General features: G+C 36.9%; 1 protein-coding gene across 1 annotated transcript; it reads right to left on the bottom strand.

The window, feature by feature from the left end:
- Nucleotides 1-25,818, bottom strand: Cd53 (CD53 molecule). Its single transcript, XM_010606026.3, has 8 exons — nucleotides 25,701-25,818; nucleotides 10,092-10,171; nucleotides 9,042-9,230; nucleotides 7,151-7,225; nucleotides 6,527-6,622; nucleotides 4,714-4,794; nucleotides 3,604-3,687; nucleotides 1-2,615 (listed from the first exon to the last, which is right to left on the bottom strand). Exons 2-8 carry the CDS (start codon nucleotides 10,152-10,154, stop codon nucleotides 2,544-2,546), a joined length of 660 nt encoding a protein of 219 aa, XP_010604328.1. The 5' UTR covers nucleotides 10,155-10,171; nucleotides 25,701-25,818; the 3' UTR covers nucleotides 1-2,543.

Here is a 25,818-nt window from a genome sequence, read left to right as displayed (position 1 = left end):
CCTGTATATATGTGAAACCATAACTACTATATATTATATTATATTATATACATATATATTAAACAAATCCATTGCCTCCAAATTTTCCCCCATGGCTTATTTATTAGTCCATTTATATGTGATAAAGAAACTTAACAGATCTACCATATTACCAAATTTTAAAGTAATGAAATACAGAACTGTTAGTTATTGTCACTTTTCTGTACAAAAGATCTCCAGGACTTACTTTGCAGCATTAAAACTGTGCACTTTGAAAAAAACAAAATAAAATAATTGTGCACATTGATTAAAATTTACTCATTTTTCCTTTCTGCTAATCCCTGGAAATCACTTAGAATCAAGATTAAAAAAAGAACCACTTCCCTCTTCTAATCAATTTGATGATTATTATAATTATTTTTGGAAAGGCATAATCCTAAGGATCAAACTTTTCTCCTTTTCTTTTTCTTCTGATTTCTCTCACTTACTCTTAATGAAACAACTCCTTTCCCACTTTGAAAACACTCCTTTCTGTCTTGCTACTGTTTCAGTCTGGCTCAGTTTTTATTTATACTTAATGTGTAGCTTTACTCTCTCTTTATAAATTGATCAGGTTGAGAGTTACTAAAGATGAGTAAATGAAGCAATTAAAAGTTGATAAGATCTTTAAGAGAATATTTATAACTGTGATAAGAGCAGTGAACTTTCTATGACTGTTACATAGGTACATACAAGAGAGATTTTGTTTAAATTTAAATGGAAAAATGTAAAGTTCTTAGTATGATATCTCATAAATATTAAATGATACCTTAATATATAAATAAAATATGGTGCTGCAATCAATATCAAACTTTATGAGATTAGAGAAATCTTTCTTATAGAAAGGGTGAGGATTGTCCAGACAATGGGAGTAACAAGTGGGAAAGGTTAATCAACATAGATAAAGCCTACTACAACTAAATAAAAAAATCAACAAAGCAAAGGCATAGCATGCAAGAATAAGAATGGAAAGAGGTGAGGCTGGTGAGCTAAGAATGGGACATCATTTAGAACCGTAATTGAAGGGTATCAAGTATGAAAATATAATTATATTTAAATTTTAGAAATATGTTTTTGGCTATATGGAGAACAGCATAGATGGTGTCAATGATAAATACTTAGAAAATAGACTGATAGTGGAGGACTGTTGAAGGGATATGGGTAAGAAATAAGATGAAGAGAATGGATGATTTTGATAATATTTAGTAGGTGAATAGTTAGAACCTCATGCCTGACTAGTTGTTGGGAGTGAAGGACAGAGAAGATTTAACAACAAAGCTCAGGTTATGGTTAAGAAGACTTAGTGAGAAGCTTTATCATTCAGTGGTATGGAGAACAAAAAAGAGCATGTTTGGAAGACACAGTGCTAAGTTTTATTTTGTATATATGAGATGTTTGATACCTGTACAACTCAAAAAAATGTTTCCTGTATACCTTCTGTGCCTAGGAAAATGTAAAAGATGTTGGATTCCCTATAAGCTACTATTGAAATGACCAGTTTTCCTTAAAGGGAAGTAAAGAATCCTGTGCAAAACTTCAAGAACAGACATCAATTCTTCTCTATTCCTTTTTTGAGTTCTCTGTCTTGGTCTGTATATTAGATATGTTCTAAATTTCTGCTTTACAAATATAGTGGTCTACAGATAATTTAACTTATTTTCTTGATCCAACAAACATGGCATGGTTCTTAACCTAATGAGTTTGGTGGTACCTATATACATGTGAAACTCTTAGATTAACACTAATAATCTCCACCCCTATGGCATTCACACCCTTGAGTATAGACTGAATTTTTTGACTCACTTCAAGGAATTTGGTACAGCAGAACTAATATGATGATGAGTTAAGTTTAAAAAGGTTTCTGTGTTTGGTTCTATATCTTACTCTCTCTTAGATGTCTCACTATGGAGCAACACCAGGGATGACATGTTATGTCATAAGACAGCCCTCTGGAAATGCATGTGTGGCAAAGATTTGAAACCTGCCAGCAACCATGTGAGATATTGATAATGTATAACCTGCCAGGTGAGGATTGAGATGATTGCAGCCATGACTGACCACTCAACTGCAGTTATATAAGATATCACAAATGACTGGATCCAGTACTACCTTGAGTGTATCTCTTGAACGACATTGTAGAGTAGGCTGAGCATGAGTTAGAAGCTGGAGACTGATTTAACGACAGGAATATTCAAATATTCAAATCCCTAACCCATTCCTTGATCTTGAGCCACTAGTGCCACAGGTTTTCTTAGCCTCTTGTGTCTAAAAGTATTTTCAGGTATGTTTCACCACTTTGAGGGACATGGCTGCTGCCATCACTAGGTAAATGGTGGTCTCACTGTCTGAGAAAGGAAGTGCCTTGCCAACACCCTCTTCTCTGGGAGTATAAGACAGGGACCCAAACAGGGAAGAGATGAGGACAAAAGATGTCAGTCCAGCAGGAGATCATCTGGGGCTTCATGCTATGAGTGGTTTCAGATTTCCAGAGAAGAAACGTCTCTCCAACAGAGAGCAATTATGGGTCACAGCCCTATGGCCTGGCTGGTTTTATCAATCTGACAGTTCAGGGTCAATGCAAAGGACATTCCCAGCACCTAAAAAAAGAAGAGGAAGTGTGAGGCTTTCATAAAAGAAGCCATTTCTCCCACAACTTTTAAGAATTGACTTCATAGAAAAAGAAAGCATCTAACACATGGGGAGATAATCCTTCTTACCATCACTTTCAATTCCCTCTCAGGAGCTCTCTCTTTATTTTATTTTATTTATTTATTTATTGGTACCGGGGATCGAACTCAGGACCTTTTGCTTGTGAGGCAGGCGGCGGAACCACTGAACTAAATCCCCAGCCCTCTCTCTTTTATCTTAAGGATAGGAGTGTGTAATGATGTGGGGAAGAGGATGGTAACATAATGAAGTATAAAATGTTGTGATACTTTTTTTTTCTTAAAAAGTCGTGGAAGCCCTGCTGCTGATAGAGGCAAGTTTTGCTTCCTGAACACTGTGCTGTGAGTTGTCTTTCTCATGCCCTAGCCTCTTTGGTTTCCAAGTAGAAAAACATCATTTTTCTCTCAGCTTCTTGATTAAGACTTAGATAATCTATGATATACCCAGTACTTGGGTGGAAAGTATTAGAAATACAACACAACAACAAAAAAGAACACAAACTACTCTCAATTTACCCTTTGTCAAACTCAGCACAAAAATGAGGAAATGACTACGGCTTCCATAATCAATTCTTTCTTAGCATACAAGGCCAAATTTTTCATGCATACTGTTTCATCAGTCACATTCTTTTCCAGATGAGGTCAGCTTGAGGGGTCAGAGGGGGGTTTTGCCTGGGTAGCTTTTGACTGTGAATCACTATCATTGAGGGTGAAGTTGGCTAAATAGATGTTCTTATAATTTATTTTCTGTATGCCTTAGGTCAAACTGGTAATAACACCATTTGCCAATTGACTGAAAAATTCATATACTGATAAACAGATATTTATTATATACATATTATGTACCTAGTACTGTTCTAAAACTTTCCATGACTTAACTCATTTCATTCTCACTGTAGTCCTAGGATTAAGCTCTTACCTGGATCACACATATACAGATGGTAATGATTCCAATATACAGGAAATTGGAGTGAAACCACTCTTGTGTTTGTATATAGCAACCCTGGGAAAAAATTAAAGGCACAAATGATACTACTGTATAATTCAACTATCTGAGGATAATTATCTGAAAAGGTAATTTGTATTTTTTGTCTTATATAATACAAAGAGATTGAAGTCATATATTATATTTTTATTCTCATTGGATGGATAAAGAAACAAAGAATGTTAAATGGAAGAAATTTCTGGTGGTATTGTCAGTATGATAGCGCTTAATGCAGAAGTTCTAGATCCTTACTCACAGAGTTAAACTAGCTCCTAAGTGGTAGGGCAACAATAGATGTCGTCATGTTCTTTGCACATCAGTGCTCATCTAATATTTAAAAACATAACATAGACTGTGCAATCCTAGGATTGATTTGCATTTCAATAACCAGTAAGTCTATCATAGCCCTACTAACTGCCAGAGACACTGCTGGTTGGTGTGTGCCCCTGTTTTCCTCCAAAAACCCAAAAAATTCTGGAGATTCCCAGACCACCTGAGGAGTGGGTAATGTGGTGAGGGTAAGATCTTAGAGATTTGGTCTGACTGGGAGATGACTTTTCTGGTTGGAGGATGGGAGGGTTGTTTCAGCAGTTCAAATGACTGTCTCCCAGTCCCTCACCCCTTCACTCAGGGTACATTTCACTAAGGGGCTAAATCACTAAGGGGCTTTGAAGTTGCTATCTCCAAAGAAGGAGTAGAGAAGTAAGTGGCAGAACAAAATTTCTAACTCAACCCTATACATTTTACTCTGAGCCATGAGAACTATTTCTCTTTCAAGAAATAACTAAACACAACCACTGCCCCCTTTTCACAAACTCTACCTGCTTATTACCATAGTTTTCTGTATTAAGATTCAGAGTGTCTCTACCTAAATAAGCTTTTTCCTAGATTTTCTTCTTGTTACCTGGAGTTGATGCTCTGCTCTCTCACTGAAAGTTCCCTAAGTTTATATAGGAGGTCTAGGAATTGTATTAACTGTAGTTTCCGAGATAGTTAAAATTTTAAATAAAGAAATGAATATCAAGAACTTTGCAAAAACATTACCTTAACTCCTTCTTCTGAGGGGCAAGATGCTGGTAGGCCCCTGGTCCAGTCTTTTGTGCTATTTACACCACAACAATGCAGCTAAAAGGCAAACTCCCAAAGACACAATGGTTAGATTGAAAAATGAGAAACAGAAAGAAATCTAGACCTTAAAAGAAAGGGTAGCTATTCAGATCTGACTCTATAGCACAAAGTCCAGACTTCATCTACTATCATAGATTCTTTAGAACAAAGTCCTTTCAAACCTATGGTACCATTTTATTCACATTACATCTCTGTGAAGTAGAGAGGCCAGGTTTAATTTATTCACATTTTATGATCACAAATTATATCCAGGGAACATTACAATAGGGGGTCAAGCTGACCACATCTAGATTCACCAAGTAGTTTTAAGACCATAGAAAACACTATGTGCCTGCTTGTGTGATTCAAGAGGAAGTACCAGGTACAGTAGTCTTCCAATAAAACAGAACCTCATCTATTCACAAGGCTTGTGGGAAACAGAGAATCACCGAAATACCTCAAGAAAGCAACTGGCCAGATGTAGAAAGTGGATAAATTTATAGGACCAATCACATAATTTCTTTTCAAAAAAATGTAGCATAAACAAAGAAAAATACTATCTCAGATTAAAAGAAAACTAGAGAAAAAATATTCAACTGCGATGTAAGGATCTTGTTTAGATTTTGATTTGAACAAAATTTAAATAATTTGGAGAAAATTAGGATAATTTGTTTAAGGACTGTGTATTGGTGATATTTAATGGATAAAACAACTTCATGTTGAATATTTGCTTTAAAATATTTTAGCAAAAACTGTGGAGGGGATTAGATGAGATAATACTGGCAAGGAAAAAGGTTGACTGTTCAAGCTGGTGATATAGACCCAGAGATTCAATTTATTAACATTGTCTTTACTTTTGCATATATTTAAGAATTATAAATGAAAAGACTTCTAAACTGAAGTTTTAAAAAAGAATTGGGAACAAGAAAAAAAAAAAAAAGGCTGGGCGTGGTGGCTCACACCCCTAATTCCAGCCCTCGGGAGGCAGGAGGATCACTGTGAGTTTGAGACCAGCCTGGGCTACATAGTGAGTTCCAGATCAGCCTCAACTACATAGTGAGACCCTGTCTCAAAAAACCAAAAAACAAACAAACAAACAAACAAATAAATAAATAAATAAATAAATAAATAAATAAAATTAAAATTAAAGTAAATAAAATGAATTGGGGATTTAGAGACGTTAAGTGACTTTCCCAAAGCCATTTACTTTAAGACTCGATGCTCTAATTCCCATGTTATTTCTTCTACTCCATACTAAGCCAGCCTGTGCTCCTAGTGCTATTGTTTGAAATGTAGATTACACTTGCATAAACTCCCTAGCCCTCTCTTATCTCCCAACACACCAAGTTAATATATATTTTTGAGTGGATGTGAGGAATGCAGTACTGGGGAGCTAGGAAACAAGCTTAACTTTGGTGATGGGAATTCCACAGAGCTATCTTGTATTATACAATTGCTGGTTTTGTTTAACTTTTGGAAAACAGGTTAACTCAGTATGATATATTAGGTTTCCTTTACATTTTCCTAGGGCTTAAACAATGAGCTTATCTGAGTTGGAAACAAGAGAATGAAGAGAACTTTACATCAATCTGACTAGTGTCTTTTCTGTTTTTGTCACCAAGGAAATATTCTGGACCTAAGGGCCATAGACAGTAGGCTAAAACTTCCAGGAAGAGAGTACTAGTTCCCAGGGACTAAGGCTGGAAAGTGGAGTTCAGACCAATCTGAGGAGAATTCCATCTGTACTCACAAATGACTGGATGGAGTCCCATGCTGCCTTGGTGCTGTTGTCTGAGTAGTAACGTTCAATGCTCTCAGTCAGTCCCTCCGCCACATAGCTATTCAGCTGGGCAGGGCACATTCCAGAAAAGAAGGTGTTGTAAAAATCACGTGAGTTCAAGGAATACATAGGCTGATGAGACCAACTATACCTCCTTTCCAAATGTTTTTCTAAGAACTACGGAAGTGAGAGGAGAGTGTTCTATGTATAAGGGAAGAAGTGGTGAAGGTGAGAAGGCGTTCAAGGAGAAAGTATATAATAGACTCGTCCTTCCAGGACTATGGTCTTACAAAGAAGGAAAAGGGATGATCAGGGCAAAGACTATCTTTGAGCAGAGTCATTCCTCATGACCAAATACACAAAGGAAAGTAATTAGAAGACAAACTTGTTTTACTATTCTTTCTAGTCATCCTTTAAGACACACTCAAATACAGTCTCTTTTATGGCGTTTTATGGCATTCTTTCCTTAATTATAATTAATCTCTCTCCACTATCCTTCCACTTGATTCTTATCTCTATTAAAGGATTTATTCTGTCACTACACACTCTCCAAGGTCAGCAATAAAACAATGAGTTGTGTTCTTTATAACTTACCTTCTGCTCATGCACAAAAAGCAGAATGGCCAAGGTCACCTCAGTAAGGAGAATAATCAGCAGCAGGACAAAGAACTGGAAAGAGAAGAGATACCATGAAACTAACCTCAGTGCCTGACCACCTCATTTGCCTGGAGAACATCCAGGCAGATCTCTGCACACAAGGTGTTCCTATTTCCACCTTCCTGGAGCTTTGTATGCCTTCTCTTGTTTTGTGAGGAAATATGTGTTCTTTTCCTTAAAGGGAATATCAGTGGTCTTGAAACTTTGTTCTCCACTGTCCATTATGCCTATCAGAACTGCAGGCACATAACGCATATTTCAATGTTATCCACTGAATAAATGAAGCATTTTTTGTATCAACATATTGAAACATTTGAGTGAAAGACAGCAAACTAAACTATGTGTCTTTACAGTTTGGTGATTAACCCTTTCTATTAGATCCAGGCTACTTCAGGGAGGAGGATGGATGGTGAAAGTTGAGAGGTGCCCCATGCAGACTGGGGAAAAAGAAGGCCCTGATAAGGTTTAGATCAGGAACGTCTCCTAAAACGCGCATGCACTAAAAGGCAGCACTTTTGGGAGACGATTGGATCATGGCTGTATGTGACTTACTGTTAGGAAGTGAGGCCTAGCTGGAGGTAGGACATGGGCAGCCATGACCTGGAAAGGTGCATCTCCCTCTCCAGAACATCCCTCCCCTCGCTGCTTCCTGACCCCTCACATGAGCATATTTCTTCCACAGCAGGTCTTTCCACCATTGTGTTTCTGAGTTTCAGTCTGCCAATGATAGACTGAAACCCCCTAAAACTGTGAGCCAGATAAACCTCTCTTTCTTTAAGTTCTGGGTATTGAGTATTTTGTCCAAGTAATGAAAAAGTGACTAAGATAGGCCCTAATCATAGTCATAGTCCCAAGTCGGTTTTGTCTCTGACTTTAGATGCTTATTCCCTTTATGCCCTTTACACAGAAACAACTTTTTTCATTTATTTCTTCATTCTCCTTTTTTTACTGTAATACCAATTTTGATCATTAAACTCTACTCCATGTCTGCTATCACCTATCTTTTGCCATCAGTTCTAAAAATATCTGACAATAGGATCTGTTTTTCTTTATTATTATTCTTTCATTTGTCTTTAGTTTAATTATTGATCTGCAAGGGAAAGAAGATTAATCAAATAACTTAAGAAAAACCAAGGTGGTTCGGAACCCATAACTATAGATAGGCACAGTCCCTACCAAGCTCTGGCCTGAGAATATTAGAGATATTTGGCACTCTTCTTTTACAATGCTTGCGGCAAAACCTAAATCTGAAGGTGCTCTTCCAGATGGTTATATGACAGGGAATAACTGAGAAGCTCTAGCATCTCTCATACTTGACCTCAATAGCTGCAGCTGTAGTCATCTCCTGAGTTGGGTCACTGTTACTATAGAATGTCTTGGGCAGAAATGAGTTAAAGAAGCATCCTCTGTTGTTTGAGGAGGGCCCCCATTCTTAGAAAAGTGTAGAGATTATTTTTTAATCACTTAGTGACTCCAAGTTAGATCCAAAAGTATGTTCCAAAATAAGAGTTTAAGCAGATGGATGATACTTAACTTCAACTAGACATGGAGAAAAAACTAAATGCTGTGAAGGGAATTACAATAATGAGTTATTATTAACAGTGGAAAATAAATACCAAGGAAGACAGTAATACCCTCGCTCACCTATTTCTGGGATCCCAATCAGAAACAAAATACTATTGGTCAGGATAGATTGGGTCAATCTGAGGTGCCAAACCCACACTTTCCCTGTGCCTATAGGTGATCTACCAAGAAACATGTTGCTTGGGACTTGAGGAATCATCTCCCTCTCATCTGATTTAGAACACCACATGCTGTAAGAACTTACCGACATAAGCAGGCACTTGTTCTCCTTGATAGATCCCATGCAGCCCAGGAAGGCAACTACCATGATAATGGAGCCCACGATGACAAGAACATTGCCCAGTGTGAGAAAAGGGAGTTTATGGAAGAGTACTCCAAAGCTGTTGTGGATCAGGAGGTAGATCCCAAAGCCCAAAATGCAGCAGCCACAGAACTAAAAGGAAGAATCCAATAACATGTTCAGAAAAAGTGTGGTTTTTGAGTATCTCCTCATTCACATTCTCTCTTGAGATCAGAATCACTTCCTTTTATAGATTTAGTCAAGACTCTCATTAACACATCTCTTCCTAGTTTACCCACAGTGCTAGAAAAGCAGCAATCCCTGCAGTTTCCATATAGAGTCCCACTCAGATCTCATCCTACCCATTTGCAGATACCAAGGAAAAGTAACCCGTATTAGCCACACAATACTTACACCATACATAAGCTGTCTCTATGCTTCAGATAACCTACTCCTTGTCCCTCCAGTACTCACACATGTAATTTGTTTCCCTTTGGAAACTAGAGGAGATGGCATGCTTAAGGAAGCTCATCTAGCTGCGCAAAAAACTAGAAAAGTCAAATTTATAGGAATCTTCTTTATAGACACATGAGCCCCAATCCATCCTATTTATAAATTTCAATTGCTCAGTTTGATACAGTGAAACCTTCCCGAAATGGTGACTTCACTTTCCATGAGCTATTCTTTCAAGAGTCCAGGGGAACAAATATACTAAATACCTAACTATTCCTCTGTTTCTCATATATGGCTGTCACTTGTGAGAAGCAGTCTAAAGCCCCAAGACAGAAATATCTCCATTAATGAAAGCACTGATATCTTTCAGTTTTGTAAGTTTACATTATGGTAGGATGGGAAGAGGGAGGAAATTATTACTCTTTTCTTCTTAGAGTTGGTGTGCAGGACATAACTGAATTATGCACAAGTTATGTTTCATGCCAGACTCTAGAGAGAGAGAGAAGGTGAGCTTACTAGGGAGAAGGTTAGCTCAACCATGCTCAAAAGAAACACACTTACCCAAAAGAGCAAGTTGAAGAAAAATAATACATACTTCAGCAATTTCAAGCTACTCATGCCCATGCTGTAATACCCTTGCCCTAAAAAGTAAAAAGAAGACAGTAAGTAAGTGACCTGGCTCTGCAAGATGGTATCAGAGATTCGAAGCACACATTGTTAGGGTTAAGGATCACCAGCATTGCCATGGGTTTGAGTTACGGCTCACCTCTAATGTTTCCCCAAATTCCCCGCTCTCTTAGTTTCTGAGTTGAGTTACCCATTGGCTCATGTTGAACATTCATACTAACTCTCACTTCAGCAAGCAATACTTAATACTGAATTAAGCACTACATTGATTTGATTAGCCAGTTTCTTTTTTTAAAAAAAATAGGTATTCTACATAGCCAGTTTCTTAAATGCCCCAAGATTCACATACATATTAAATTGGGTCTGTAAACCTCTACTCTTGAAAGTGAGGAGGAACATGCCTATGCTTCATTATTTCTGTTATTGCAGAAACATTTATGGTGTTTTCTGTTCTGCATGTGTGGAAGATGGGGCTATGACTAAATAGTTACTATCCTCCAGAAGATGTCAGTCTTACAGGAGAACTAAAACAGGCCAACAACGACGCAATGAGGAAGTGAAATCAGCATTGATTTTTTAAAAAATAGAATATCACTTTTTCCTTAAGGGGGCATTAGTTCTTAAGCTCTGTTCCTCAATTTTAGAGATACAGATAGAAACTTTTAAAATTTTCTCTCAGAAGCAATAAGATCCTATAGAGTGACTCATTTTAAAACAGCATAAAATTGTCATATAAATCAGAATGTCAGTTTATTATTTTTTTCCTTTTCCAGTGCAAGGGCTGCCTGGGCAATCAATAGTACTTTATAGTGTCAAGGTACTCAAGGATCACATGGCCTTGAGAATTAGTTTGTCCAGGATACATGATCCTTGTAAAGTAAATGTCACTGTTGGAAACACTCACTATTTACATAGTATATATCTCATAACCTGTTCTTTTTTCCCATTGTTTCTTCTTGCTTTGGTCCTCAGGATTATTCTTAAATTTATATTATTACTTTAATCAAGTTTAAATAAATTAATATAATTGTAATTGCCTTTGTATTTATTCGGAAGGTTTAAAAAAGATGATAATTTACCACACAGATATTTGATGTCAAACTTGAATTCACCTCTCACATATGACATCAAATAGCATTGGAAATTTTGAAGCCAAGATAACATTTCCAGTCACAGTTATTTCTTATTTACAATGGTGAAATATTTACATCTCATGGGGTAGATGTGAAGATTAAACTATTTTAACACATAGCATATGGCATGACTAATACTGTATAAGTGGAATTCATGTTTATTTAATCTCAAAGGACCACTCTGTTTATCAGGAATGGGAATGGACGATGGATTTATGTTTCCCAGGCCTTTATCAGTTTTATGCTGACCAAATATCTCAATTAAATATCTAAATATTAATATTAAATATATAATACCTCAGACTAAAACATGTTCATGAGTAACTAATCTTATCCATCTTATCTAGAATGTTTTTATTTAATTCCTAGAATATCGTCCTGGCACATATCTAAAATGTCCCTCCTGCTAAATTCTCATGCTTATCGAGCCTGGCTGGAAGGAGCAGGTTAGTGGGGTTGTAACTCAAGGTTTCCCCTTTCTCTTTCTGCTTACTGATTCTCTCAATCTCTTTCTCTCTCTGTCTTCTCTTCTCTCTCTCTCTCTCTCTCTCTCTCTCTCCCTCTCTCTCTCTCTCTCTCTCCTCTGCCACACACTTCCTGGCTGCCATGAGTTGAGTACCTAACCCATTTCTGTGTTAGAAACAGCAGACCATGAACTGAAACCATGAGTCAAAATAAACCTCTTCTCCTTTGAGTTGCGGATGTCCAATATTTTGTATCAGTGACAGGAAAGCTAACTAAAACAAATTTTAGTGCTTAGAGTAGGGGTCACTGATATGAATACACCTGACCATATATATGGCTTAGAAGCTGTTAGAACTGGTTTGTGGAAGGTGTTTGGAAATTCTGGCTACTGAAGCCCTAAAATGCTGTAGACTAAAGTTGATGAGAAATTTTTGTCAGACCTCCGAAGACCAGAATTTGAGAGTAATACAGATGAGATAGTAAAGCCCAGACTCAGGAGATGTCATCTGTTAAAAAAAGGACTCCATTGACAGTTGGACTAGAAGCCATGTGAGTTACATCCTGGCCCCCCATCAAAATTGTCTGTTTTGCCCAGGTCTTGAGACTTTACAAGAGATTGAGATGAAGAATTATGGACTAATTAACTTGGCAGTTAAAATTTTAAACCAGCCCAACATTCATGCTTTGGTTTGGGTACTACTGGCTGCTTTTAGTTGTGTCTAGAGAGAAAATCAGGAACAAAAAGTACATATAAAATGTTTGCAGTTTCATGAGAAGGGAAGCATCTACAAAATGGGGGCAAAGGAGAATGTAGTTTCTGAAAAGATTAGCATTAAAAAGAAGCCTGTTACTTTGCATCAGGACAATATATCTTAAAAGCATATCAAGAATCAGCAAAACCCACCCTTCTCAGTCTCAAAGATGCAAAAGCATAATCCATTCATTTAAAAAGAAAGCTCCATTGGGCATGGTGGCCCACGCCTATAATCCCAACACTCAGGAGGCTGAGGCAGGAGGATCGCTGTGAGTTCAAGACTAGCTTGGGCTATACAGTGAGTTTCAACTACATAGGGCAGTCTCAACTATGTAGTGAGACCCTGTCTCAAAAAAATAAAGAAAAGAAAAGAAAAAGAAAGCTCCAAGGTATTCTGTAATCTTTTGTTTTCTTTTCTCTCTCTTTTAATTTTATTTATTTGGGTATTTATTTTTGGTACTGGGGATCAAACTCCAGACCTTGCACTTGCAAGGCAGGTGGCAGAACCACTGAGCTAAATCCCCTGCCCCAGCTCCAATCACTCAAGCCTACAGAGTGAAATACTTCCCAAATTCACTCATCTAGGCTCTCAGAGGCTCCTACAGTCATATTTCAAAGAGGTTTAGCTATTGCTTCAGCTGGCAGCAGATCTTGGCATCATCTATGTGGTACTGTTTTATAGGAATGTAGAATACAAGAGTTGTGAGGTCAGGGAAGTGTCCACTGTGATTTCAGAAGAAGGCTGGGAGGCTAAGAGGTGAGCCTCTGAGAGTGCAATGCATGAAGCTCTGAGAGTGCAACTGAAAGTAAGGTGGAGACTCCAGAAGGCTTGAGAGGCTAGGAGCACGGAATGTCTGCTAGACACCTTAGAAGCCACTGGCAGTGAGCAAACATCCTAAGAGCGAAGCCATGTGGACTACCACCAGCAAGACCACTGGAGCAGAGCTGCCCAAGCCCTTTAGAGTTCATATCTCAGCACTACTTGTTCTGAGTATTAGACATGCAGCTACAGTATTCAATATTCACCTTGCTGGGTTTAAGTCATACTTTGGCCTAGTTTCTATTTTCTCTCCCATTTGGAATGGGAATGTTTACTTCATGCCATTGTATGTTAGAGGTATAACTTTATTTTTTAACAGGAACACACAGCTAGTAGTTTTCTTTGCATCTCAAGGAGAATTTGGACTTAGACTTTTCAGCACTGTTAAGACTTTGAACTGTTTAGATTTTGGAAACTCTTAGAGATGGACTAAATGCTATTGTACAATGAAATGCACATGAGCCTTTCAGGGGCCAGGGGCAGAAAGTTATGGTACAGGTCTAAAATGTCCTCCAAAATTGTCATGCTTGGAGGTGTGGTGTTGTGAGAAGGGGTAAGTCACTGAGAGTATGACTTAGAAAAGTGTATTCTCATCCCTGGCCCCCCCCCATCTGTCTCTCAGCCTCCTGGCTTCCATGAGTTGAGTACCTTTTTCTCCGTCATGCTCTTCTGCCAGCCTGTTTCTATCTGGGAGCCAGCCAACCATAGACTGAAACCATAAGCCAAAATAGACCTCTCCCCCTTGAAGTTGTAGATGTCACATACTTTGTCTCAGCCATAGGAAAGCTAGCCAAGACAAATGAGACATTTGGCTATCCTTGTTTCCAAACTCTTGAAAATTATTCCTTCTGCTTTTTGCATAATGTATGGCAAGCAGTAAAAGAACCAAGTACATACATCCCTGAGAACAGAACCAATTACCATGGAAACTGAAATATTTTTTAGTTAAATCAATCAAGAATATTGTATGGAGTAGTTGATGTTCAAGTTGACATATTTAAATGAGTATATCCTTTTGAACAGCTGAATGTTGGCTCTCATGATCCTCTGTAGCCCTAGAACTGTGTTGTACCTTTGAGAATTTGAAATGTGGACAGTCTGAATTAAGATGGCTAGAAGTGTAAAATACAGACTTAATACAAAAAGATTATATTACTAATTTATATGGATTACATCTGGAAATTATAATATTTGGGGAATACTGAGTTAAGTAAGACATATTAAATTTTTTTTATTTTAGTGAAAATAAAGCAGGGACCAGATTTATCTATCCCCTCAGCTGAAACAACAACAAATGTACAGATTAGAAAATGATGGTTTACAAGACACTGTACACAAAACAATGAAGGACAGTGTCCCCTGAAAGATGGAACATGAATGTATGAGTTCTATGATTACTCAAGTTTATTGCATTGACAGTTTTAAGACAATGAGATGGAGAAGGGAATCCTGGGAGATTCCATTGTTATGGAGACATAGCTGAGATACTAAAGAGATCTGTCCTGTGGTTTACAGGACAGAGTAATGAAGAACACTGAGCTGTTCAGCAAACAAATAACAGATATATGAGCAGGATACCTATATTAGTTTCTTATCACTGCTATAGCAAATTACAACAAAATTTATGGCTTAACCAATATCAGTCAATTTTTAAGGTTCTTAGGGTCAGATATCTAAATTCAAATTGTTGACAGAGCTGTATTAATTTTCTGAAGAGTGAAGGAGGAAAATTCATTTCTTTGCCTATGTCAGATTCTAGAAGTCATTCCTTGACCCCTTCCTCACTCCAATCTCTTGTTGTTATCATTACATTTTCTATTTTTTATTATTCCTCTTCCTTCTCATAAGGATTCATATATCTAGATGCCCTACCTGGATAATCTAAAATAATCTCTCATTTCAAGAAGCTTAATTTGCTCACACTTGCAAAGTCACCTTTGCACTAAAGATGCATGGGTATGCTTGGGGACCCATTATTAAACCTACCAAATTGCCCAATAAAAATTTAGCTGACCACTGATTAGCAGATGCATATAAAGAAACTATCTAAGGTCAGGTGACATGTGAACTGTGTCTGACAGTCACATAAAGCTGGGTTTAGGGCTTGTTCCCAATAGCCAGACCGAAAAGCCTCAAGATTCACAGTACATAGTACATATTAGGATCTTGTCTCTGTAATAAAGAGTGAATAGCTCTAGTTTGAGCACTGTTCCAGTTCTGTCCAACAAATTTTAAAAATATGCCTCTCAAAATAAAACATTTTCCCAGTAACATAAGTACAGTCCAGAACAAAGCATAAAAAGATATATAAAAATAACAAAAGTGTCCAGTACCCAATGAGATAAAATTCATAAAGTCTGCATTCACTCAAAATACCAAAAATGTCAGACACGAAAGTCAAAAGAAAGCTATAATAACAGTTACTAGAATTAATAAGTGAGCATACTAAAGTTGCTGGATACAAGATGGAATGCACAAAAATCATTACTATTTCTATACACTAATAACAATTGGAAATAAAAATTAGAGGTAATTTATAATAGCATTAAATACAAAATATTTAGAGATAAGGCTAATAAAAGATAGGAAATACTATATTGAAAACAAAACAAAAATTGCTCAGAAAATTGAAAAAGGTATGATAAACAGAGAAATATACTATGTCCGTAGGTCAGGACACAATATTGCTAAAATGTTGGGTTTATCCAAGATTTATCTACAGATTCATTGTGATCCCCATCTATAATATCACTGCAATATTTTCTCTATATATTAAGAAGTTAATCTAATTTCATTAGTTTCATATAGACACAACATGAAAGATAACATAATATTGGCCTTAGGACAAAAAAAAAGTCAATGGAACAGGAAGCCTAGATATGTACAACTGATTTTCAACAAAGATGTAAAGTCAGTACATTAGAGAATCAAAGCTACTCTTCAACGAACAATGCTTGACCAACTGAGTAACAATGTGGGAAAAAAAATAAGATTGGCCATAAAGCATCTCACTATATCAAAAAAACATTGGAAAATGGATCGTAGACCTTACTGTAAACCCTAAAACAATAAAACAACAGAGGAAAATATAGGAGAAAATATTTGCAAGCATGGTTAGCCAAACAGCTCTCAGGTGCCAAAAGAACAATCATAGAAGAATTGATGCATTTGTATACCTAAAATGTACCAATAATAATAAAAAAAGAACTGATGCATTGATATACTTCAAAACTGAAAGAAAAAAAAAAACCCTGCTCTTCAAAAGGCACTGTTGCTGGGCATGTTGGCACATGCCTGTAATCCCAGCACTTGGGAGGCTGAGGCAGGAGAATTGCTGTGAGTACGAGACCAGCCTGGGATACATAGTGAGTTCCAGGTGAGCCTCAACTACATAGTGAGACCCTGTCTCAAAAAACCAAAAAAAAAAACAAAACAAAACAAAACAAAACAAAACAAAAACGCACTGCTAAGAGAACGGAAAATGAAAATACAGGCTGCTGAGAAGGGGAAATATTTCCAAATTACGCATAATATAAACAAGCTGGGCACACTGGCTCATGCCTGAAGTCCCAACTTCTAAGGAAGATAAGACTGAAGGATTGCATGAGCTCATAAGTAAGGCCAGCCTGAGCAACACAGTGAAAACTTACCTCAAGATGAACAACAACAACAACAAAAAAAAGAGAAAGCAAAGCTTGTATCCAGATTACATAAATAACTCAAAATTCAATGGTAAGAAAAAATGGTAATTTAAAGATGAATTTAAAAATAAAGTATCTGAACAGATACTTCACTAAAAAGAGGATGGTAAATAAGCAGATGAACAAACTGTCTACTAGTTATTAAGTGATTGCAAATTAAAGCACTAAAATCTACCAAAATGTGTAATATATTTTTTAAAAAACTAATCACACCAAGTGTTGGTGAGGATATGGAGGAACTGCAACTCTGTACAGTATCAGTAAGAATACAAAATGGAATATCCAGATTAACAATTTTCTGGCTATGTAGAAAGATAAATATAAATTTATATAAAAGAGTCATTTTACTTCTAGATATTTACCCAGAAATATAAAGATATGTATTTATGCAAAGACTTGTACATTAATGCTCATAGAAGCTTAATTTATAATATTCTAAAACTGGAAGCAATCCAAATGTCTATCAGCAGATGAATGGTTAAATGCACTGTGGTATGACTGTTCAATGGAATACTATTCATCAATAGAATTGAATGAACACACTATAAAATAGATGAATTTCACAAAATTATGGTGAGGAAAAAAAGCTAGACAAAAAAGGATGTACCGTATGATTCTATTTAAATAACATTTTAAAGAACAAAAACTAACCTACACCCAGAGACACTGGGGGTGAAGCTTCCGTGGTGAGTAGAAGGTAAGCAGGAAGTGTGACTGAAAGGGATTACAAAGGCTGGGAGGAATCTTTTGAGAATGGGGAACATGCTCATTGTCTCGACAAGTGATGAATTTATGCAGATATATGTCTAAAGGCCTTTCGTACCTTGCACTTGTCCGTGGCTCTTGTCCATGGCTCTTGTCCATGGCAACACTCCCGGTCTTACATATAATTTAAAATTTAGCAAACAACTTTGAATACTTGTTTCAGTGCCTTCTTTATTCCTTTTGCTCATGTGATTCTTAGCTAAAATTTGCCCCTCTCTGGCCTTTTAATCCGATTAGTACCTTTTTCATAAAGACTGCTCTGTGCCTAATTCTCCTCACCCAGCCCTCAACTATCCCTCCCCCGACCCACCACATCCTGCAAGCGGTGTCTGTAATACCTGGGCATCTCTTCCATTGTAATAACCATTTTATTTTATAAACATCCCTTCTTTTACTTGAATGTGAGCTCCTTGAGGGCAGGAGTAACTCTAGTCACTTCTGAATTCCTAGAGCCTACACAGTACTTAATTACACTAAAAAATGAAAATAAGACTGTTGAATGCACAAAATCTGGACTTTAGTTCATTAACTCCAAATAACCTGATGTAGTGGAATAAACATAATTGCAGTCAGGAGTCTTAGCCTTGCTCTTCTAATTCTGCTAACAAACTGATGTCTTAGACATAAGCAAATTATTCATCAGTAACAGAAAGAGGTAGCCTGGAATATCTCACACACAAAGGAAAAAGAATCCCTTCTTCCTTTCATGATTTTCTAGATACTCAGACTCATATCAAATTGAAGGAGAAAACCTGCATGTTTGCTAAAGACAGTCATTATTTTTACTACATGCAATGCTGATTCCACTTTCATATAAATTTAAAGAAAATGCTACTTCATATTCCCTTCCCTTTCTTCACTGTGACTGGCAATTACGGAACCTCCCACCCTTCACACCCGTTGTGTCACCCTTTCCACCCCACCTACAGTCAAAATCTACCAACCTCATGATTCATAGCTCTGTGGGAAAAGCCCCGACATCAGTTTCCAGGAAACCTTCGTGTGTAAACTGTACTTAAGGGCAACCACCTCACAAGGCCTGACATGGAGGCCAGTGCTACACTTGATTCTTTAGTTTCATCCAAAGAGCTTGAACTGGTAAACTCTTTTATGGATTTCTAGTTTTAGTCCTCTCTTTCCTTGAATTGTACTTGCAGTAACATCTAATCTAGTCTTGAATTTAACCAAGTTTAAAAGCAGCTTTGTTTGGATAGAAACTTCAAGAACCTTTATCAGTTCTTGAGCTCCTCATTTAATCTGATTTGAGGTCAATTGAGCATTGATTGTTGAGCAACAACAATCTGCTTTGTTTTTATACAGCCCATTGTGTGTATGCAATATTAGTAAGTGCTTCTCAAACGAAAAGAGAGCCAAGTCCATGATCAGATAATTTTGGAATCAAATGAGATTAAGTAAAAATAAAACATAAAAACAATTTTAAAAGTAAATTATTTCTGAGAAATTTGTCATATGCTAATAATATATACATGGATATCTAAAAGTATATTTATATAACACAAGCCTGTTCTCACACTAAAGATTATTTATTCATAATCTTTGTGTCCTTACATTGATGCCTGTGCATTTAAGTAGATCATCACCTCTTCTAGCCTCCGCAGGTGTTCTTTGATGGTGGTAGATCTTTACCATCTATCTAGTCTGGAATTCTATGTGACAGGCCAGCTAGTAGCAACTCTAGGCAGGCACACTGTCGTATGGGTTTTGTGGTAGGGCTAGGTCACTTTTAGTGCTTTGTGGTTGAAAGTGTTGCCAGCAGTATTTTGTGGTCTGGGGAGACCACTGACAACCTTGCTAGAAGGTGGGGCTGATGGATAGGTTCTGTGATTGCAAATCATTTTCCTTGGCTGGAAAGTACTGTGCAGAATCTGCAATTGAGCAGGGCCGTATGATGAGTTTTGAGGCAGGGTGAGGTCCCTGAAGTAGCTGCTTACCCATAGAATGAGCACTGCTAGAAGATGTGCTCCATAGAGGATGAGAACTTGTGCCTGCCTCTCACCCTAGGCCTAAGGTCTGCTTAACCAAAGCGCTGATCTGCAGCTGGAGTTGTGCAGGGCTTGATGTTTCCTCCACAGATAACCAACACCACTTAATGTGAGAATCACAATTTCGTTGGTTAAAATTACTTATTAACAAGAGTTCAAAGAACATCATGTTGCACACATCATAGCTTGATAAACACTAGCTTTGGAATCAAATACATTTAGTGTTGAGTTCTGGAAATGTCTTGAACAATTTTCTCAACCTAATTCTCATAGTTTCTTTATCTTTAAATTAAGATATTAATACTTACCCCATAGGTTGTTCTGAGGGATAGATGAAATAGTACCAGGTAGCTGAGTACATTACTACCAAATTCAGAAAATATTGACTAAAGGATCAAGTTTAGAGCTCATTGTTTAATTCATTCTGAGGCTGACCTTGATTTTTAGAGTACATTTTTAAGGAATAAAACACAACAGGGGTCAGAAGTTTTAAATAATAAGTTGCTCATTTCACTTCTTGGACATTATCTTTTACAAATTTTGTTTGCCCTTTGTAAAACAAACATTCACAAACTCAAGAATAGACAAATAAGAGAGAGCAAAAAGAGGAAAAATGAGGAAAGACAAATTCAGATGATTGGTGAAGATACACTTTCTCCCATTTGGGCCCTTAGCAAGATGATACTAACAGTTAAGTTAGGATAGGGATCTTTATAATAAGCCTGCTCCCTAAATAAGAAACAGTTACCCAGAACTATCACACAGTAAACTGAATAGGGGTTGTCTCTCTTATCCTAAAATATGTAGAATTATGTGGTAGAGGGTCCCTCTCCTGTAGGCCTGTTCATGATATACCCAAGCAAGCTACTCCTGGCTTAAACAGAACTCTTAATGAAATAAGAAAAGCTGTTTCTTTGTTAATGTTTTCAACAGCTTGATTAACCTGAATCTGATCATGAGAAAAGATCAGAAAAACCCAAAGAGGGAGACTTACATAAAATAACTGGTCTTTTCTCTTCAAGAATATCAATGATATGAAACATAAAGATTCTAGAACTGTTCAGACTAAAAGAATGAAGAGACATGGCAGTTAATGGCAATGCATGACCAGAGAGTGCCTTTTACTGTAAATAATATTAATGGGGTAAGGGTGGAACATGAATAAAATTTATATATCATAAATAGTATTTTATCAGTGTTGTTTCCTGATTTACATCACTGTAAAGTGGTAATATAAGATAATTTTCTTTTGTTTGTATAGATGCAGGCACTAGAGCACTGTAGTGCTGAAAAAGGACATCATGTTAGCAATTACTCTCCAGTGAGAAAACCAGGGAAGGATAAAGCAAATGTGATAAAATGATAATATTTGGGAAATATGGGTGTCACTTTAGCTGGTTCTGGGGATTTAGAAATTCCTCATACTATTTTCTTTTCTTTTTTTAAACTTTTCTGTAAGTCTAAATATTTGTCAAAATAAAAAATAAAAACACCAACAAAAATATTGAAAATTAGCAAAATGACCTTAGGTAGTCTGATTCCAAAATTATTAAAATTTAGGTTCTTAATGATATAAATACTGAGATAATGTAAGAACTATTTCTATAAAAATGAACCCTGGCTGGATGTGGTGGTACATGCCTGTAATTCTAGCACTTGGGAGACTGAGGCAGGAGAATTGCTGTGAGTTTGAAGCCATTCTGAATTATACAGTGAGACTCCATCTCAAAAAAAAAAAAAAAAAGAATCATGAAATAATTTTAATGCCCCTACTTGTTTCTAGTATAACTTGAGTATTAAAGTCATGTTTGTATTTCTTGGACAACATTTTAAAAATATGAGGCAGGGAAAAGACAAAAATGAGAAAAGAAGGAAAAATGGAAGCAAAGCTTATATAAATAAGGAGGGGAAGAGAGGTTGACGGGAGGGTAGGGGAATGGGGGCAAAAAAGAAGAATTACGATATATCACGTACAGGAACCAATTCCCTATGATGAATGTGATCATTATGTAGATCTAAAATGTACCAATAGGGCAGGGAATTTAGCTCAGTGGTTCTGCCACCTGCCTCACAAGTGCAAGGTCCTGAGTTCAATCCCTGGTACCAATAAATAATAAATTAATAAATAAAATGTACCAATAAACTTGAAAAATCACTTGTTACCCTTATTCTTCAACCTAATTCTTTTGAAATAAAAAATTTAAAAAAGTTTGATAAATATTTATTAATTATCTGATTCATTAGCATATTGGTTTCAAATCAGCTGCATTTGCAATTACATATTTTATGTTGTGTTATATTAAATGCGCTAAAATTTCCTTTATTTAAAGAAGGAGCATATTCTAGCAATGCCTACTTAGAATAAGAAAAGGGAGGACAGTGTAGCATAGTGTAATGTGGAAAAAATAATATTCCACAACAAGTCAGGAGATATTTTAAATAACTAGTTAAATAACTTTATAATTTTGGACAAGTCACTCCAACTGAATATAAATAGGTTAGAACATTATAATAGCCAACATTTATTGGGCTCTCACTATAAGTTACTTTTTTGAAGTTAATCAATTCTAAATTCCTTCCAGGCACCTACATTCTAATACTTAGAATATAACACTCTCATTTTATTATTTTTAATTTAATCTTATTTTTGTAGTACATATGTGCAATATATAATGATTATATTTACCATGGGAAGTTTGTACATGTACATAACGCATTTTAATTTTTTTGTCCTCTTCCCCTTCCATTCCTCTCTATACTTGCTCCAACTCTTGTTCCCCTTCCCATTTGAAGAAAACTCTATTTCAATTTCAATTCTTTCTTCACTTCTCTCTTTTTCTTTTTTCTTTTCTTTTTTTTTTTTTTTTTTTTTTCTGGGATTTTTTTTTTTTTTTTTTTTTTTTTTTTTTTTTTTTTTTTTTTTTTGGTACCGGGAATTGAACTTGGATCCTTGCCCTTGCAAGGCAGGCCACCGAACCGCTGAGCTAAATCCCCGGCAATTCTCTCTTTTTTCAATCTGCTTCCCCTTCCTTCCCTTCCCTCTCCCTCCATTTCTCTTTCTTCTTCCCATTTGTAAAAGATCTCTCATTTTAAATGATTATAGACATCTCTTTTTGGCAGTTCTTGGCCATAGCTATCATTTATCGATGGTGCTACTTGGCTAGGAACTCTACTATCTCCTTGTGAACTAGAAAAGCAATAGAGAAGGCACCCTATACATTCATAGTCTCCACTCTGAGTGCCCAGCCACAGACTTTAGAAATGCACACCTTCTCCTTTTCTAAAACCTACTTCCAGACTGACTTCCCAAACCAATCTCCCAACTTTCAGCAGCAATCCTCTTCTCCTCTGCCCCAGCAGCCACATGGAAGCCAGCCCTGCACACCTGTCTGGTTTCTTTGGGTTACTTCGCTCCAGCATTCTGCACCTGCAGTAGCAGCTGATACTGAGAGCTACTCAAGGCAGTTGCCCAACTCATAGGCCCACAATAATCTTCACAAAGTGGATGCTTGCAGGGTGTATGTCGGCTGACTAAGAACACAAACAAAACCACTGTAACTAAATCAACACAGAAGTTGCTAGAACGGAAGTTGAGAAAAAGAGAGTTGTAACCTCACAAAAGCTCCACCCTTCCTTTCTGATATAAGGGAAAATTTTCGTTAAAAGAAAGAAATCTGCCTCATTGAAAGGCACCTCCCATCATTACTGTAATGTGGACATCTGCTCAGGGATAGACCAAGACCTGTCTACTCAGTGATTTTGCCATCCATTTTCAAGGGCCATGTAAGAGAAAGGGTGCAGTTCCTCATGCTTATTGTCATTTCCAACATGCCTGGGGGTTTATACTTCTTTAACTTTGCATACATAGCACTCTGTCATTTTCTTTTGAAATGGAACTCAAGCAGCCACTCCCTCTTCCATGGAGTCTTTCACACATCTAAACTCCTCCATTTTGTCACATTCTCCTGTCCTTATATAAAAGAGCATATTGGGTTATATTTGTGTATTGCTATGACTGTTCTCCATGAGAGATACTTGGATACTGATAACCACGACACCAGTTATCTTTGTGTCTCTAGAATTGAGCACAATATCTGTCACTGGTAAGTTGCAAGATAGGAAAGGATGAGGAAGGAAAATAGGAATCCGAGGGCCTCTGGGCAGTCAGGCATTAACCAGAGGGCACGAGAAGCTATAGACCAACAGAGTTTTTCCTTTCTATTTTGTGCCTCTTCTTGATGGAAAAAAGTCAGGTCATTTAAGTAATGGTGACAAAAGCTACGAAGGGATGGTCTTTGAATAAGTTTCTGTGTTTATAAAAGCCCCCAATGCTCCATTTAAAAGCTAAATATTCTTAACCAGCCCACACAGGAAATATCTCCGGAAATCATGTTTCAGTTTAGCCTCTGCTCCCATTCAACCACAGTTTCAAAACAGCGTATATTCCACTTAAGATTGAGAAAGCAAAACTTTTTTCGTACAGAGGCAAAGGTTCGTTCTTGGCTCAACTTTCTTCCAAAGAACTTATAAGTAAGACATTTCTTATCTCCCATGGGAGTTCTTTAGGGCCAAGACTATTGCTGGGCAAAAATTTCTTTTCTACCTCAACCCTTCTCAAACCAGGACTTTCCAAAACACAGTCCTGGCCTCCTGGCCAGAGAAGGTAGTTGACTGATGATTAATAAGTGAATATATTAAAAGTCTGGTCTTTATTTCCAAATTCAAAGCTCAATAGTCCCTGACATGCTTTGAGAATCTAAAACCCTCTGCCAAATCTCCACCTGTCATTTCTAGGTGGGTGGACAAGGTCACAGAGGACTTTTCTCTATTCTAGGACATAATCATATGAGAGTTTTATAGATCTTGGAAGAGGAAAGATCTGATATAAATTTTGCTGTAGTGAACAGCAATTACTATGGTGGTCACCAAAAGTCAGTACCAAAACTTGGCTACCACTTTGTTGAGTCCTTGAAATTTATTAGCTTTGGCACATGAAAAGGAAATTATTGTTATGTCAAGATATGTAGGTTGATTTTCATAAGTACATTTCATATTATATTTATCAATATTCATGTTTGTATACCAAGGATAAGTTAATTTGGGGAAGCCCTGCAGATCACAATATTCTTTCTGCTTTTTGAAAGCCAACACACTGAGTATTCTTAGTAACATTTAGCCTTCACTTTTTTATTTTTTTTAATTTTTTTTTGGTTTTGTTTATTTGAGACAGGGTCAATATGTAGTTGAGACTGACCTGGAACTCACTATATAGTCCAGGCTGGTCTCAAACTCACAGCGATCCTCCTGCCTCAGCCTCCTGAGTGCTGGGATTACAGGCGTGGGCCACCACACCCGGCTAGCCTTCACTTCTTACAGTACATCTCTTGTGTTATGATTTTTAGCCATCCTTCCATATAGTGGCTCTTTACTTTTGAAAATTTCTCAAATGGGAGAGATCTTCATCTCCCAGCCACTTTTCTCAATGGCTCTGACTCTGAGTTTTCTTCCCACTTTAAAAATCACAAGACAAATTCTCTAATGACAAAAGCACATAGGAAATCTCCCCAACTTCACCTCACACAGAAAACTCCAAATTCCAGAAATTACCATATACAGTTAGTAATTCACATTCTGTAGTAATTTAAGCATTTAAATTGCTAGACCCAAGGAGATATCAGATAATAGGAAACTGGTTAAGTAAAAATATTTCTGATTTGATTGACTATTAGGATATCACTAAGATATTGTTGATCTTTTTTACTTGCAACACTAAATAGTTTTGAAACAAGAGATTATAAAGTTACTACAGGCATATGGAGACTTTTAAGAAGATACCCTACCCTCCATAGAGTCATTCAGAGCTCTGCACTCAAACGAGGTTAAAAAAAATCATCATTCTTACCTTTTACAGGCACTTTGCCTCAGTCCTTCAGGCAGGATTTGGTGTTTATCTATGAAGTGGCTACCACAAGACTGGTAACACAGATGTCCAGGCTATTTGTGTAAAAGGAGAAGTAAAG

The sequence above is a fragment of the Fukomys damarensis genome, unplaced genomic scaffold (assembly GCF_012274545.1).
Source record: "Fukomys damarensis isolate Sample0158 unplaced genomic scaffold, DMR_v1.0_HiC HiC_scaffold_33, whole genome shotgun sequence".
NCBI classification, from domain to species: Eukaryota; Metazoa; Chordata; class Mammalia; order Rodentia; family Bathyergidae; genus Fukomys; species Fukomys damarensis.
The sequence above is the reverse complement of the archived record's forward strand: the minus strand, read 5'-3'. Positions and strand labels throughout refer to the sequence as shown.

Coding starts and splice junctions, on each gene's coding strand:
- Cd53 (XM_010606026.3), bottom strand. CDS start 10,154: ATGGGCATGAGTAGCTTGAAATTGCTGAAGTATGTATTATTTTTCTTC. Junction 6,623..7,150: donor TTTTTGTGCATGAGCAGAAG/GTAAGTTATAAA, acceptor TGCCCTGCCCAG/CTGAATAGCTATGTGGCGGA. Junction 4,795..6,526: donor GGGACTCCATCCAGTCATTT/GTGAGTACAGAT, acceptor TTTGCCTTTTAG/CTGCATTGTTGTGGTGTAAA.